Source organism: Pituophis catenifer, unplaced genomic scaffold, assembly GCF_029215685.1.
Source record: "Pituophis catenifer annectens isolate HBS135680 unplaced genomic scaffold, rPitCat1.0.hap2 SCAF_7, whole genome shotgun sequence".
Taxonomy (NCBI): Eukaryota; Metazoa; Chordata; class Lepidosauria; order Squamata; family Colubridae; genus Pituophis; species Pituophis catenifer.
In genome coordinates, this window is record NW_027256887.1 from 23,694,366 (window position 1) to 23,709,778 (window position 15,413).

A 15,413-nucleotide genomic window follows, 5' to 3' on the forward strand; every position below is an offset into this window, starting at 1 on the left:
GGTCAAAGCTGCCATCCAGAGTTCTATGAACGCATGTCAGTTAGTCTCAAATTCCATCAGGGTGCCTTTTTAAATTATTATTATTATTGTTTATTATTATTTACCAGTGGCGGGGGTGGGGGGTTGATCTTTGCTGTGTTTCCAAACTCTCCAGATCTATTTCTGGCACCATGGAGGAGATTGAAGTAAGTAACAGAAGGTCTGGTTAGTTTGCTAAGATACTACAGGGCAGAATTCTTTTCCACAATGCAACAGGTTGATCTTGCATCCCCTTGTTTACTTTCTTTCAGCCTTCACCCATGAGGTAATCCTTTCTCTTCTTTCACCTCTCCTCCCTTTTTATTTATTTTTTTTTTCAGATTGTGAAAGCTGTTCCAGTTGCTGGCGTTGAAAAGAGGATGTAGCCAGTCTGAGAATGGGGCTTTTCACTAAGAGAAGATCACAATGGCCAGAGAAGATTCAGTGAAGTGTTTGCGGTGCCTGCTTTACGCCCTCAATCTGCTCTTCTGGGTGAGTTCTCACATCCTCTGATAAGGGAGACAGGGGGGAACCAGTCTTGCTTAGATACCTTCCCCCAATAAATATCTCCAGATTTTGCACCAGACGGGCATAGTTGATTATCCCTGGGGTTATTTCACTCTTTTTCTTCCGGAGGAAAAGTTGTTTGAAGAAGCAGAGGGTATTTTGAACATATAGTCAAACAAACAAACAAACAAATTTAATCTAAATCATAAGTAAAGGCTGCAGGACCTCTAGCAAAAGTGAAATGGCATTAAACTGTATATTTTGGTATTACAGAAATAAGGGCAACTTTGAGTTTGTGTGGGAATAATTATTCCCTCTCTTTTCCTGGGTTGGTGATCCCTCAATATGATTGAATAATATTCTCAAGAATATCCATTACAGCAGAAGTGGTATTGTGCTGCATAAAACATAATGATGCACTGATAATAATTCAGTTTTGTTCCCAGACTACTTGTCCGAAGTTATTACTGCAAAATAGATGGTACAAGACAGCTATTTTTATGGATATCCAACATGGACGTTCAAAATCAGCTTAGGGATTCTGAAGCTGTGCTTACAATATAGACACTTAACTTCTATTCTTTTCATTAGCATTCTTTTCATTAGATTTAGTAGATCCTGAGTATGTATTTGTTATACTATGGTGGCTTAGGTCTGAGAAACTAGAGATCACTTCACATAGGACATTTTGCTCTCTCTTTGAGGAAGATGGGTGGCTTAGAAATGTGAAAAATAAATAAATAATAAAAATAATTCAATTGGCATCTCCATCAAGAAGGGTATTTTAGTTCCTTGGGTTGGTATACCAGTTACTGACATGGACTATATGGATATCTATTTCAAAATGCAGTGAGTAAATTCTATAGATTATACTGAAATCTGTTTTTGTTTCTGGTACATTTTACAGTCATTTCAAAATGCGGGTTTAAATCCATAGTTTTAAAAGCTTGTAACCAAAATAATATTTCTGATTACAAAGAATTGTATAATAGAAATTATATATGTTTCATCAACTTCTAAAATGATCTGGATAAAGATGGCTACTTCATTGCAGGATCTCAAATGTATCTCAGCTCTCAAATGTATTTAAAGCCCAACCAGCTCAGGGAGTTATCTTAGCTAGGCAGCCTTTTCAAATATGACACCCTAAAAAAGGAGAACAGGAATTTTGGATTTTCCCATCAATTATGACTATTTGGAAAGAGGATGGAGCAGGCATGTACATAGGTTACCTGGTTCCATTTTTGTTATAATTATTTGTAGTTGTACATCAGTAAGTACAGTACAGTAAGTATTAACTCATGGAATGTTATTCAAATCTATAGTCAATATAGTCTGTAGTCAAAATGAAAGAAATTAATGTTTCATTTGGTATAATCAAACCTCCAATGTGGGCATTTGAATTGAATTGAATACTTTATTTTAGTATAAAATACTAAATATAAAATACTTTAATATAAAATACTTTATTTTATTTTAATCACAATTTTGTTGTGATTGCTCTATGTTCTGCTTTTATGATACCTGAGGAAAATATGTTAATTTAAAAATTGCTGAGGCAGATCTCTGGCTAACAAACACATGAAAGTGTAATTAATACTAAGAGCAATTAGAAAATAAAATATTGTTCTTTTTAACTATGTGTGAAGGTCAGCAGCTGCTGCAGTATATTTAATGAACATTAATAAGCTTTGTGGCTTGGCAAAGGCACTCTTGTATTCATACTCTGCACCATATCATCAAAAATATTATGTATCTACAATTATATAGTTAAATTTGATGGACAGAATTCACCAGATAACTGATGGTATTCTTGATGTTTTTATATCTGCTTGTTGCATCAATATATTCATTAAGATGATTGGCACAAGTTTTCCCTAGTATAGTAAGATACTTTACATGTCCTAAAGCATTGTGCATTGATTATATTTATGAACTACTTTCAGAATATTTTATGAAGATTCACTTTTGAAATTAATGGCAAATATTCAAAGTATTTTTAAAGCATGCTGTGAGATTGACTTTCACCCTTACTTATTTCAGAGTTGAATATTATGGCATTAGCAGTGAAAGTTTTTGATATACCAGCTATATACTTTTTTTCCTTATAAAGAAACCAATAGCCCGCTAAAATGAATGGTCTTCCTTTTAATAGAATGCATTGGAGACAGGTTCTTCAGACATTAGTTGTTCTACATAGGGTACAAGATTTAGGTGGCTAGACAATAGTTGTCCTAGTTTCTTGGACAAAGATTTATTTGTTTGACCCTGATTATTCATACCAGTAAAAGGATGAAGAAACATTTTAAGGGTATAAAGGTAAATGTGAACATTGAAGCTCCTATTGCTAAAATCTCAGGTTTTGCCTTAGAACAGGATCATGAAAATCTTTTCAGGCCAAGAAACACATTATGAAAATTAGGTAAATTAGATATGAATAGCACAAAGAGATGGTTAAGTATGTTAAGATTAGTTGTTCGCTGATCACATTTTGAATATTTCAATTTTAGGTTCTGTTAACTAGAAGAGAAGGCCTTCTTCATCCCCATATAATTTTCCTTAGTAATGGGATGCAGGTTCACCCGGAACTTTAACTCAGAAGCAGTGTCAATTATGGTCCCTTAATTTTTGTTTTATGTACCTTAAAAGGCGAGGTTGAACAAAGGATTGAATTTCACAGAAGTCCCAATTTAGCTTCATTCAGCATAGGGATATTACACTACTACTCAGCACTTAGGTTCTTCTAGAAAAGGAGGCCTATTTGAGTGCATTTTGCCCAGAGACTCCCAAAACCTGGGACCAGTCCTAAAGGCTTTATCTTAGGGATACTAAAGAACTAAAACGAAAGAACAACATCATCTGGCCCCCCCAACAATATATGAGCTTTTAGAAGGCTTTGATGTAATTCTAAAATGGCCCTGAAGTGATTAGGGTTAATTTTAACATAATAGGAAGAGGAAATGATCAAATAATGATTACATGATTAATAACTAAATATATCATATATTTTAGTTACAGTTAAATTGAAAAGAATTTCTGTCTTAGTTTTGCCTATTGATCTTTCAAAAGAAATTTGAATACTTGGGGATACCTGTCAAATGCCAAGTCTTTCCTTTGGCCCAGAAAAAGCTCAATCCATTGACCTAGGAATGGTAGTCAGAATCCAATCATTTGTAGAATACTTGCTGTAACGGGAGCTTCAGTGAAGAAAATAAGATAGCCAGAGATGAATCTGTTCAAGAAATTCCTTGTTAACAACTGTCTTTTCAGGGCAGGCCTGAACTTGATGTTTCAAACTAGTCTTGTTCTCTTGCTTGTTTTAACTCAGGCTTGTTACAGCAAGTTTTCAGAAGACAGTTGTTTTAGGATTCATTATAAAGGAAAGTTTGGTTTCTGATCTTTCCAAGCCTATATAATATAGTGTTTATAGGCAATATAGGCAATTCTCAAATTGTAAGTAAAATGTTACAGAGCTGGACTTTGTTCAAGCAACACATTCAATTTTGATTTTAAAGAGGATATTGGGAGGCACAAAAGGCTGTAATTTTTCAGAAGCAGAAGCTAACAAAACCAGCAGAAACTCTGAGAAAAAAGAGCAAGATAAATGACATATAGTTTCATGCAATGTAGAAACAATAAAGATATCTTCAAAATGTGTCATGTCTACAAATGTGGAATTTTATGGTGGCAGGCAAGACAAAACCTGTGGCTTAAAGCTTAGGATATCCTGTACTACTGATTGTCAAAAGCATGAGCAAGTTATGCTGAATAAATAATTGAGATATGCCTATAATCAGTTTTATATTTCAACATTTGGAACTATCCAGTGTCAGGGACAAGCTGGGCCAGGGATCTTGACCCTGCGTAATTATTTACTTAAGAGGATATCCTGCCTTTCCTGGAGGGAAGGCCAATCATCCTTTCAGGAAAAGAGTCAGCATTTTTTAAAATAGCATTTACATTCTCCCAGTAAAAAAAAAAGTGTAATATACTGTCCCACTACTATCTTTAAGACTTATCACTGGATATATTTCTCAATTAATCAGAATGTAATTCTGTCTAATTGGTTCATTTGCTATATCAGTGAACATTCTCTCTACCGACTAATTACTGGTTGCTGTTATTTTAGGAACAGACCACATAAAATCTCCTATGTAATCTTAGCATTCCTAGTGTCTGAACTAAGAATCTGAAACATTTCTGTCATTTCTGAAAGGCTATTGCTTAAGCTTTGGAAGTAGCTTTTAGTGTTAAATTATTTTCTTGAGTCATGCTAATGTAAAACACATTCATATATTAGTCCAAAAGGCTATAAATTTCCTTCTAAGCTTTACTGTATGTTTCTGGGAAAGCATATAAATGCTATATTTTTTACAAGTCCCAGATCATGCATACTGTCAAGCCAACACCAAACACATTGATTGATTCTCTTGTTCCTCCCATCTTCAGTTCTTTGCCAGCTATGGAAGGAAAAATATAGGTGCTAAAAATGCCATTCTGTTTTCTGCTGTGGCAGCTCTGCAGAATAATGCATTTGAATTTGGCACAAAATTGCAAATCCTTATATCCTCCAGATGTTTTGGCTGTGACTCTGATTATCCCTGCTTGTCAGATTTGCCATCATGTCCTTTATCTGCTCCTTATTTGTTTTCTTTGTGTTGTTTGAATTGTTGTGGTATTTTAATTTTATTGTTACATTGTAGAGTCAGGTGGTGCCCAATTAAATTAAATTATGGGAACTATTATTCAAAACATTCAGCAGATGCCAGGTTCAGGAAGGATTGAATTAACACACAAGGACATTAAGACTGAAGACGCAATGTCCTGATACATCAAAGAAATACTTTGAAGTTGGAAGCTTGGGTGGCATATAATATTGCTGAGGCATATTCTGAATATATATTGTTACAGCAGAGATTAAAATTAATGGGATTGATACAATGGCTCAACAGTACTATTTCATTGTATATTTAAACTATGGTACCCAGTTTAGAAAAATTCCACCTTACGTTTGGATTAAGCTACTTTAAGTGCAGAATTAATCGCTTCGCACATACCCAGAGATATATCTTTTCATCAGTAAAATTTAACATTTGACAAGCTTCGTGTATTCTTCATGCCTATAAATAACACACATAAATACATACACACGGTTGCAATGCATTTTTAATGTGTGAACAACTAACTGATGTAAAGGATGTTTAAAACTGGGTGGGAAGGAAAAGTGTCAGTGCTTCAGTATTACAATGGAACAATGTTGGACACCGTGTTACCCAAAGTCAATCAAATAAATTGCATAGGTTTTGGAAAATTTACAAAATCTCAGTATAATTGACGGTATGTAGTTCAGCATTTCTATTTAAGCCAGGTTTGGCTTAATGTGAATAGATGGCTCCATTGAGAATAAAGATTCCACGTTGGATGTTTAAACCACTCAGACCTGACTTCTAGCAGAATTTGAAAAATCCCCATTCTGATTGGTATCTTCCTTCCCTTTTTTCTCTCAAATGTAAGAAACTGAAGCCTCCTTTCTTTATGAAATTTTCTGGCAATCAAATCATCCACTTATTGAACTTATTGACTGTTGGATTTGGTTTAGATGTATGAATAATTCAAATGAATTATTAGATGCTTTGAGTTTCAATGTTTTCTGTATATCTTTTTTCAAACATACACAGTACATGCACCTTTTTCTAGGTGAAATTTCAACACATCCATGAAACCCAGGGTTACAATACAATTAAAACAACAACAGTGAAGTCACTGAAAGAAACAGGGTTAAAGATGGAATCGGAGACTGTGGAGGATTGTAATCTTCGGATAATTAAGTCCCATTTAGGCTAAACTGAATAAAAATTAGCTACCTAAAAACAATTAGAAATGTAACAAGTCTGGGGTTTTTTTTGTCTATATAGTTGAGATACAGTTCAAATGCTGGTGTATAAACAGCATTACTAATTTTTAAAAAATCATGGGTTCATATGAGAAAAATAGTCTACTAATACTTAAATATAGTAGACATCCTAATTGAAGATATTTTCCCCAACATTAATTATAGTTGGACTAGTACAATTGCTATACAAACAATACATAATCTGAAAAAGCAGACACTAAAAATCCTGTGTGTTGGACTTTGCACCAATTAAAATGAAATTCCTTATTAGCAGTTCCACGCCATGAAAAGCTTGGTTCCTACTAAGGTTTAGTAATGATGCCCTGATATGGATCACTATGACCAAATCCAATTTACCTGAGAAAAGGCAAGCTGGTTCACAAGTCAAAGCCAAGCAAAGAAGATTCTAGCCATAGGAGAAAATAAAGCAGCATTCCAAGAACAAAATCTAATCCCCACTATATACCATCATCTTTGTCTTGAATTATATGGTCAACTGGCTATCAGTATAAATCTCACTGAAACATTCCAGAATTGATAAAACAGCCTTCTCCAACATGGCATCCAAGCTAAGATTTGAAACTGAGTTACATTCAGTTTCAGTTTCAGTGAAATTCTGCCGGTTCTATCTGGATTGCAAGATCTTGTAGTGCCGGCAGCGGGAGGCTCCACCCACCCGCCCAGATGTCATCATGTCCCATTTTTTACCCTCTGCGCATGTGTGGAGGAGGCGCATGCACTCACGTTTGCGAACCGGTAGCAAAGGTAAGTGAATGCCATCCTTGGTTACATTGAATTAAAATGTGGCAATTTACTACCAATTGCTAGTGACCATTCAAAATTATGATGGACCTCCTCAGGGCTAATTATGACCTAGACTTTAAATTCTGATCCCTGCCCCATCCATGGTCAGATGTGATTGCATTTTGGGTGCTATTTGCAGCATCTTGTGGACAGGTGGCCGCTATTTATAACTCTTTTGTTGGAAATTGGTATATTCTTCCAATGGATTCGCTTAATGGCTGCAGGGGTCATTTAATGACTGGCGGGTTGCTTAATGACCACAGTGGTTACTTAATGGCCACAGTGTTCTCTTAATAACTGCTATGATTCACTTAATTTCCACTGCAAAATATATTGTATATTGGGTGTGGTCACTTGGTGACCCCCTTAACAACCAACATAATTTATAACCATTATTCTGGGCTCAATTATGGTTGTAACTCAAAGTCTACCTGCAAATTACACCATCCGTACAATTTCTAGCTGAATTTATTTTTCTTCTTTAGGGAAATAACATTTATTTTGCTGCTTGAAAGGAGACATGAATAAAGGTTCTGTGTAGAACATTTTTTTAATTTGAGGTAAGTTCATATTATTCCCTGAACAGAACAATCAGTGTCCCAAAGCTTTCTCCAATTAAAGCAGAATTGAGAGTAATGTCTTAGCCATTTGGAAGTATTTTTTCATTAGAGCAACCTTAATCAGTTTTCCATGTAGTAGACTTGGAAATTGACTAGATTGTTCCTCTGTTTTAGTACTGCATTTAAATATGGGATTGTTGACAGAAATTTAAGTGGCCCTTACATAATGTGGAAGTCATTTCCATGATCAGAATAATAGAATATCTGGGTTCCGAACACAGCAGGCTGGAAACATTGCTCTGTGCATTTAGCTGAAGTAATTGCTATTGCTACATGAATAAATTGCTGTAAGTTGTTTTTTGTGTAGCTGGCTTTGAATTACTTTAGAACACAGCAGCAAGAGAATTAAGAATTTTCTATTGTAGCATGCCTCACAACTCCCATTTATTTGTAACCAGTTTCAGATTAGAGCCAGTTTGGTGTAGTGGTGAAGGTGCTGGTCTAGAAACTAGGAGACTGTGAGTCCTAGTCCCATATGAGGCATGAAAGCTGGCTGGATGACCTTGGGCCAGGCACACTCTCAGTCCAACTCACCTCACAGGATGGTTGTTGTGGGGAAAATATGAGGAAGAAAGTGTGTTGTGTATGTTTGCTGTCTTGCATTACTTATAAAGAAATAAAGGCAGGATAAAATTATAATAAGAATGTTGATTTTGACAATTTTTTTGCTTGCCTTCAGAAGTTGTGGGTATTATTCATGTAGTTGACCACTGGATGTTTTAAAGAAGGGACTGGACTGATGCTATTAAAAGCATTCAAACTGTATGGCAGATGTTAGAGGCTCTGTGAATAAAATTAGGACCAATGCCTTCTAGTAATGACTCTTCCCCTTTTTCTGGAACATCTTCCTCAATGGATATTGAAGTGCATTGCCTTTAGTGCCAAAGGCATCCTGGGGGAAGGGGCACTGAAAGCTTGCATACTGATCTAAGATAGTATGTATGCTGATATTGTGCACTAGTCATTTTAGTACCATTGTGATTTGCTTTGGACATTGCTACTTAACATGACCATTCAGACACCAGTTGAGCTTTTCTTATTTGCAAAGAAGTGTAATGAATTCTTCTGCAGCTTTGTAACTTTCAATAACCACAGTCCTTTCATATTTTAGTCTATTTCCTTCTTTTTTGATATAAAACTCACTAAGAAATATTGTATTTTCTGTATTTGGGATGGGGTCTTGATCAAAATCCACATTAATTTTCTTTCCTAGAATGCTACTTGAATGAAATGGACCAGCCCTATGTCTTCTTAATTAATGCCTTTTGTATGTACGTAAAGTATGATTGCTTTCAGTTGGCAATATAAGAGATTAAAATCTCCACTGCAATCTGTGGCATTATTTCTGATTAAATAGATTCAGCCTATAAAATTCTTGAGGAAATACAGGTCATTACTTCATTCCTTACTCATTCCTTCATTCATTTTTCAGTAAGAATCTCTCCCATTTCCAATAGATTATTAAAGAGGTAACAAATGAATAAACGTTTTCTTATAAAGATTGATTTTGGGCCATATTTGGGCTTTCTCCTTCCAGTAAGTTCAGTGCAGCAGAAACTTCTGTCAATGGTAGATCTTTCCTCTGCAAAGTATCATAGCACTGTTCCAAAGCCTCAAATCTTCTCAGTACCATAGATAAAAGAAGAAAGTATAACTTTTAAAATTAAAGTTAAATGTTTCTGTAAAAGGTATATGAATTAGTAAGATTATAACTTTTATAATGCTGTGGTAATGGCTTTTTAAATATACTTAACGACAAATTAGGCAAGTGTCTGATTTAACTTGAGCAAATGTAGCTTGAAAATTTATGGCTTCAATGCTTCTTTCTAAGGCAATTGTGATAGTTGGTATATCAAGCAGAAATTTAACGTAACAGTGTGATGGTGGTGAATATGTATTGTTTTGACAGTTTAAATGAAACCAGAAGTTATTTGAGTAGTCATTTGTAACAAGTTAAAACATAATATTGGCTACTGTTGTATTTATAATAGAGCTTAATGGAAATGTATAGAATATGTTTAGAACTTCAGAGCCCTGAAATATTGACATTTTTAATAAAATGTAGCATTTGCAAAGAAAATGACAATCCATGTTCTCCTTACTTTGATTGAATATGAATTTAATTTATTTTGTTAAGCTTAGTTCTGTCTCAGATGTGATGAGAGATAACTAACTCTCTGATGAGGAAGCGCATAGCCCAAAGCCATAAGCAAATTTTTGTTATCAAAAGAAATTCCATTATAATGATTGTGGTTCCTAATGAATACAAACCAGGGATGGGTTCTACTTACCTCCGCTACCAGTTCGCAAAAGGAGTGCATGCATGCGCTGCTTTGCTCGCTCGCATGCGCTTCAGCGCACGCGCAGATCATCCGTGATGATGTCTGGCCGGGTGGGCGGAGTCTCCCGCTGCCGTTACTACCGGTTCGCAAGAACTGGTCCGAACTGGGAGCAACCCACTACTGAATACAACCCAAAGAAAGCTATCTATTTATATTCCAGTATAAAGACTTCTAAATGCAATAAGTGTAAGTGTTGACTACAAAATGCTATGGAAAGCAGTTTAATTGATTTCAGTGAAGTTGTCCAACATAACAAATTGTTCAAAATCGTTCAGGTGATTTCAAGATACAAAATGCCCAGGGTTGGTGATGAAAACTGAAGTTTTAAAATATTTTCCATTTTAGTAGCTGTGATCCATTTGAAGTTCTCTTTTGCTTAACTATGGTCATGAAGGAGCTAGGCTTTAATCACTGCATTTTACTGTTACAATTGGGATTGGAGAAAAAATAATAGCAGAACCAGTTTGATCAGGATCTCAGGTTCTAGAAAATTTGGGATTATTCTACATCAATTCAGTTGTGCTCCAGAGTTCACGAGCGCTCCAGGGATTTTTACCCCATTTCCCCATTTAGTTTTCCTAAAGACTGCTGGCTGATGAGAAGAAAAGGCAATCCGTGCTTACAAGAACAGTTATGCTCTTAAAAACTTTCTAAAAATGTGCAGTAAGGAGGGCTGGCCAAGCATGTTCAGATAAAGATACCAATTTTATCATGTACACTTCAAAATAACTTAATGTTTTTCTGCAATAGATTGACACATATTCCTCCCAAAATCAATTTTTCCTCTCTGTTGTCATGGTGGGGCTATGATTTGGAGTTCTAACTACAAAACAGCTCACATTCAGAGTATTCTCTTTTATCATAGTTGGTAATCTTTGAAAGATTTTGCTCAAACACCAGAAATGTGGGAGTGATGGATTGACGCTGAGGGAGGGGAAGATAAGACAGAAGTTGGATATCTGCTTCACAAATGAAAGAATATAACCATTCACTTTTCTAACATCTGGAAATATCTGGCTGCATCCACTGAATCAAAAATTCATTTTAAAGAACTTTTAAAACTTAAATGTAATCTTAATTGTAGAAAGCTTGATAATCTAGGAATAATTCATCTTTATTTCTTAGATACTAGTATATTAAGTGCAATGTTTTTTATTTTATTGATTTCAGTAGGTGTGCTTTAATATGTATAGATAGTCCTCAGTTAATGACTGCAGTTGGGACTAGAATCTGCATTGCTAAGTGATGTGGTTGTAAAGTTTAAGTCACATGTCTGTGCTGTGTAGCAACAGCAGTTCCAGCTCTTCTGATTGCTGCTGTTAAGCGAAACATGTGCCATTGTTAAGTGAGGACGTTAGGTGGTTTTCATTTGTGACTTTCTGCCATAATCTCCATTGTTTGTGAGAGGCCGACAGTGAAGGTTACAAAGGACAATTACATGACTGTGAGGATGTTGCAATGGCTGAAACTTTGAGGACCAGTTGTAAGTACCACTTGTTCAGAACTGTCGTAAATTGAAACCATATTTAAACACTATCGTGTTGTAACGTGAGGACCATCTGAATGGTACAACTCTATACCTATGGAAACATTCTACCATATAGAATCCACCACCATCTGAGTTGATTTCTTTTTATAATCTATATAGCTACCCATTTAGACTTTGTGTTTGTAGATGATTTACAGAACACAAAAATGTATTGTTGGACCCAATATTTTATTTAAAAAGGGCAATATTGCTATTATAACTGAGGCCCCTGAAAATTATCACTCAATCATAATCTCATCCAAGATGGGCTCAACTAATAATCTTAACAACACCTGAAGGAAAAGCCTGGTCTTCAGGACTTTTCGGAACGTTTACAGGGTCAGGACCATCTGAGCTAAAACTTGAATTTCAGTTTGATCTGACTTGTCCTGGGGTATGATCATAGCTGAAGTTCATCTTAAGCAAGAGTTCTCTAAACCCTTCTATGATTGAAACATCTGGGTGTTATTGAGGATTCCCTACTGTGTGAATAGTAGGCTCCTCTATGCATAGAAGAGAACCTGAAGGCCCTAATGTATACTGTATTCAGATTAACCACAATTTGTGACCTAATTTACTACACAAGATCTCTGGTATAGTTTGACTGAAGGTTGTATCATATGGAATAAATTTATACTGTATTTGAGAGGCTGTAGGAGTTGTGGTTCTGTTTTATTGGCATTGTTGGAAAAGAGATCCCTGGGTAAAAAAGACATAATGTTACGAAGGCTATTTTTTTACATAGGAGTTTGAGCTCTCGTTGTACTAAATGCCTGTTCTAATTTTAATTTAATGTTGATAAAGATGTGGCATGTGGCGATTAGGTTTTATCTTGTACATTTACCAAACTCCTGGATAATTGTAGAGTATGTAGTATTGGAATCCTTAGATGCAGACGAGACGTTCATCTGGAAATCTTCAAAATTCAGTAGGAGGAAGTGTTGAGAAGAACAAATTATGTTGGAAGCACAGATGCTGTGTGGGCTGATGCTCCCCCTTTCCCTTGCAGTCAAAAGCCAAAAGTGCATATTGAATATATAATCCAGATACCAGATGGCTTCCATTAATATGTCATCTTCTGCTGGGTAATAACCAGATTCTTTTCTTTGGGGGAGGGGGTATTATCCAGAGTAATGTGTTTCTGGTGATCCATAATAGTCACAGCTATCCTGATACTGTCAAATAAATTTTAACAAAATCTCTAAATGAAATGACTGTGGCTTCATGATGGGCCACTATGGTCTAATTCCTGTGTTTCTGGATTGGCTGGCTCCTTAGTTCCTAATTAAACAAAGAATATAAAATAGTGATATTAAGATATATAAAATATTTATATATAATATAAAATATATAAATCCATAAAAAGCATTTGCTATATATTTATTAAATGTATTTACTAAATTTATATGCTGCCCATCACACTATCATCTGTCAGGCCTTAAGAGTCCTTTAGAACTGGGGTCTCCAACCTTGGCAACTTAATGACTTGTGGAATTCAACTCCCAGAATTCCTCAGCCTGAGCTGGCTGACGAATTCTGGGAGTTGAAGTCCACAAGTCATAAAGTTGACAAGGTTGGAGACCCCAGTTCTAAAAGACCCTTAAGGCCTGACTGTACTATTAGTCAGGGAATCCTGGGGAACTGATGAGTCAGTTTGGTGACTGGCTCCATTATTATTGACATCCCTTTAAGGCTTAATACTTACTTTTCCTTTTTTAGCTTTGGTTTTTATAGTTTTTAGTATTTTATAATAATAATTATAATAGTGGTTTGTTGATTAACCGTTTTTTAGCTTTGTTGCATGCTGCCCAGGGTCACTTGCTTTCTGAGATAGGCAGCTATATACATTTGATAAATAAGCAAATAGTAAAAATTTCTGTGAAAATAACATGGCTAAATGAAGGTATTCTCTCTTTTCTCATGAGATACTTGAATTATCTCTTTTGCATTCTTTTTTTTTTTTTTAAATAAGCTTTCCTCTGTGTCCTCTCTCCCCCAGTCTAATACTGCCTTTACCTTGGTTTTCCTCCCTTCTCTTCTTTCTGCTTCCTAAAATAAATATGCAACTTAAAGGCAAAAACAATATTCTTCCACATTTCTCCAAATTCCCAAAAGAGATTTGAGGAGTGCATTGTTCATTGAGCAATAGGAATGTTCCTGTTATGTTCCTTTAAAAAAAAATCATTACCTATATAGTGCCTATAAAAAATGACACTTTTTTTTTTAAAAAAAGTAAGAATCATTTATTGTTTAAACTGATGGAAACTATCTTATCTGGGGATGTTTAATTCCCTCAATTTGACTAAAATGTCATTTTCTGACATAGATAGATCCAGGCATAGATCTAATCACTCATGCCTTTGTCACCTCACGGTTAGATTATTGCAACACGCTCTACATGGGGCTACCCTTGAAAAGTGTTTGGAGACTACAGTTGGTCCAGAACACAGCCGCGCGAGCTGTCGTGGGTGCATCTAGGTACACCCACATTACACCAATTCTCCGCGAGCTGCACTGACTCCCTATTGGTCTCTGGTCACAATTCAAGCTGTTGGTTATTACTTTTAAAGCCCTACATGGCTCAGGGCCAGGGTATCTTTGAGACCGCCTTCTACCGCATAACTCCCAACGACCGGTAAGATCCCACAGAGTTGGTCTCCTCCGGGTCCTGTCAGCTAAACAATGTCTGCTGGTGGGCCCGCGGGGGAGGGCCTTCTCTGTGGCTGCCCCAGCTCTCTGGAACCAGTTACCTCCTGAGGTCCGGACCATCCCTTCCCTATTGGCCTTCCGAAAAGCGATGAAGACCTGGCTTTTCCGGCAGGCCTGGGGCCGTTGATCTCGCTCTTGCGATCCGGCGAGATCTGGCCATGAATGGTGTGAATGAGTTTTAATGTTTTTAATTCTTAAATGTTTTTTATAATGATTTTAAATGCATTGTGAGCCGCCCTGAGTCTTCGGAGAGGGGTGGCATACAAATTGAATTAATAAAATAATAATAAATAATATAGATCTCTTTGATTTATTCTGTTTTTATACTAGAACCTCAAGTTCGACTGTAGTAAAGATCAGGAAGGAAGAATGGTCTTTCTCAGAACTTATTGTGTCCCCAGAGTCTGTCTGAAATATCACAACTGAATGAGTTCTCACCACTGTCCACTTATGATTATCTCAAACTATGGTACCTTGATTTAAACAGCCTAATTTAAATAGGGAAGGAAAGTTACTGTATTGTTTTATTTATTTATTTATTTATTTATTTATTAATCAAATTTCTATACCGCCCTACTCCCGAAGGACTCAGGGCGGTGAACAGCCAAGATAAAATACAGATAATACAAATATTAAAAAATCCCTTAAAATTATTAAATATTTCGGCCGAAACACAGATTAAAACACCCAATTTGTAAAATCATGAATTAAAAAATTTAAAAATTTAAAAGATGGGAGTTAGGCCAGGCCAGCTTGCTGAAATAGAAAAGTTTTGAGAGCACGGCGAAACGTGCGCAGGTCCAGGATCTTCCATATCTCTGGGGGGAGCTCGTTCCAGATGGTAGGTGCCCCCACAGAGAAGGCTCTCCCCCTGGGGGCCGCCAGTCGACACTGTTTGGCCGACGGCACCCTGAGGAGCCCCTCTCTATGGGAGCGTACTGGTCGGTGAGAGGCTATTGGTAGCAGAAGGCGGTCTCGTAGATACCCCGGTC

The 15,413-nt window shown here is 36.2% G+C and overlaps 1 protein-coding gene across 1 annotated transcript in view; it reads left to right on the top strand.

Moving 5' to 3' along the window:
• Positions 1-312: 312 nt before the first annotated feature.
• Positions 313-15,413, top strand: part of TSPAN12 (tetraspanin 12) — a 76,235-nt gene continuing 61,134 nt past the window's right edge. Inside the window, exon 1 of the mRNA XM_070947373.1 lies at positions 313-510. Within this exon, the coding sequence (XP_070803474.1) occupies positions 445-510 (66 nt within the window). The 5' untranslated portion in view covers positions 313-444. The remainder of the gene's footprint in view (positions 511-15,413) is intronic.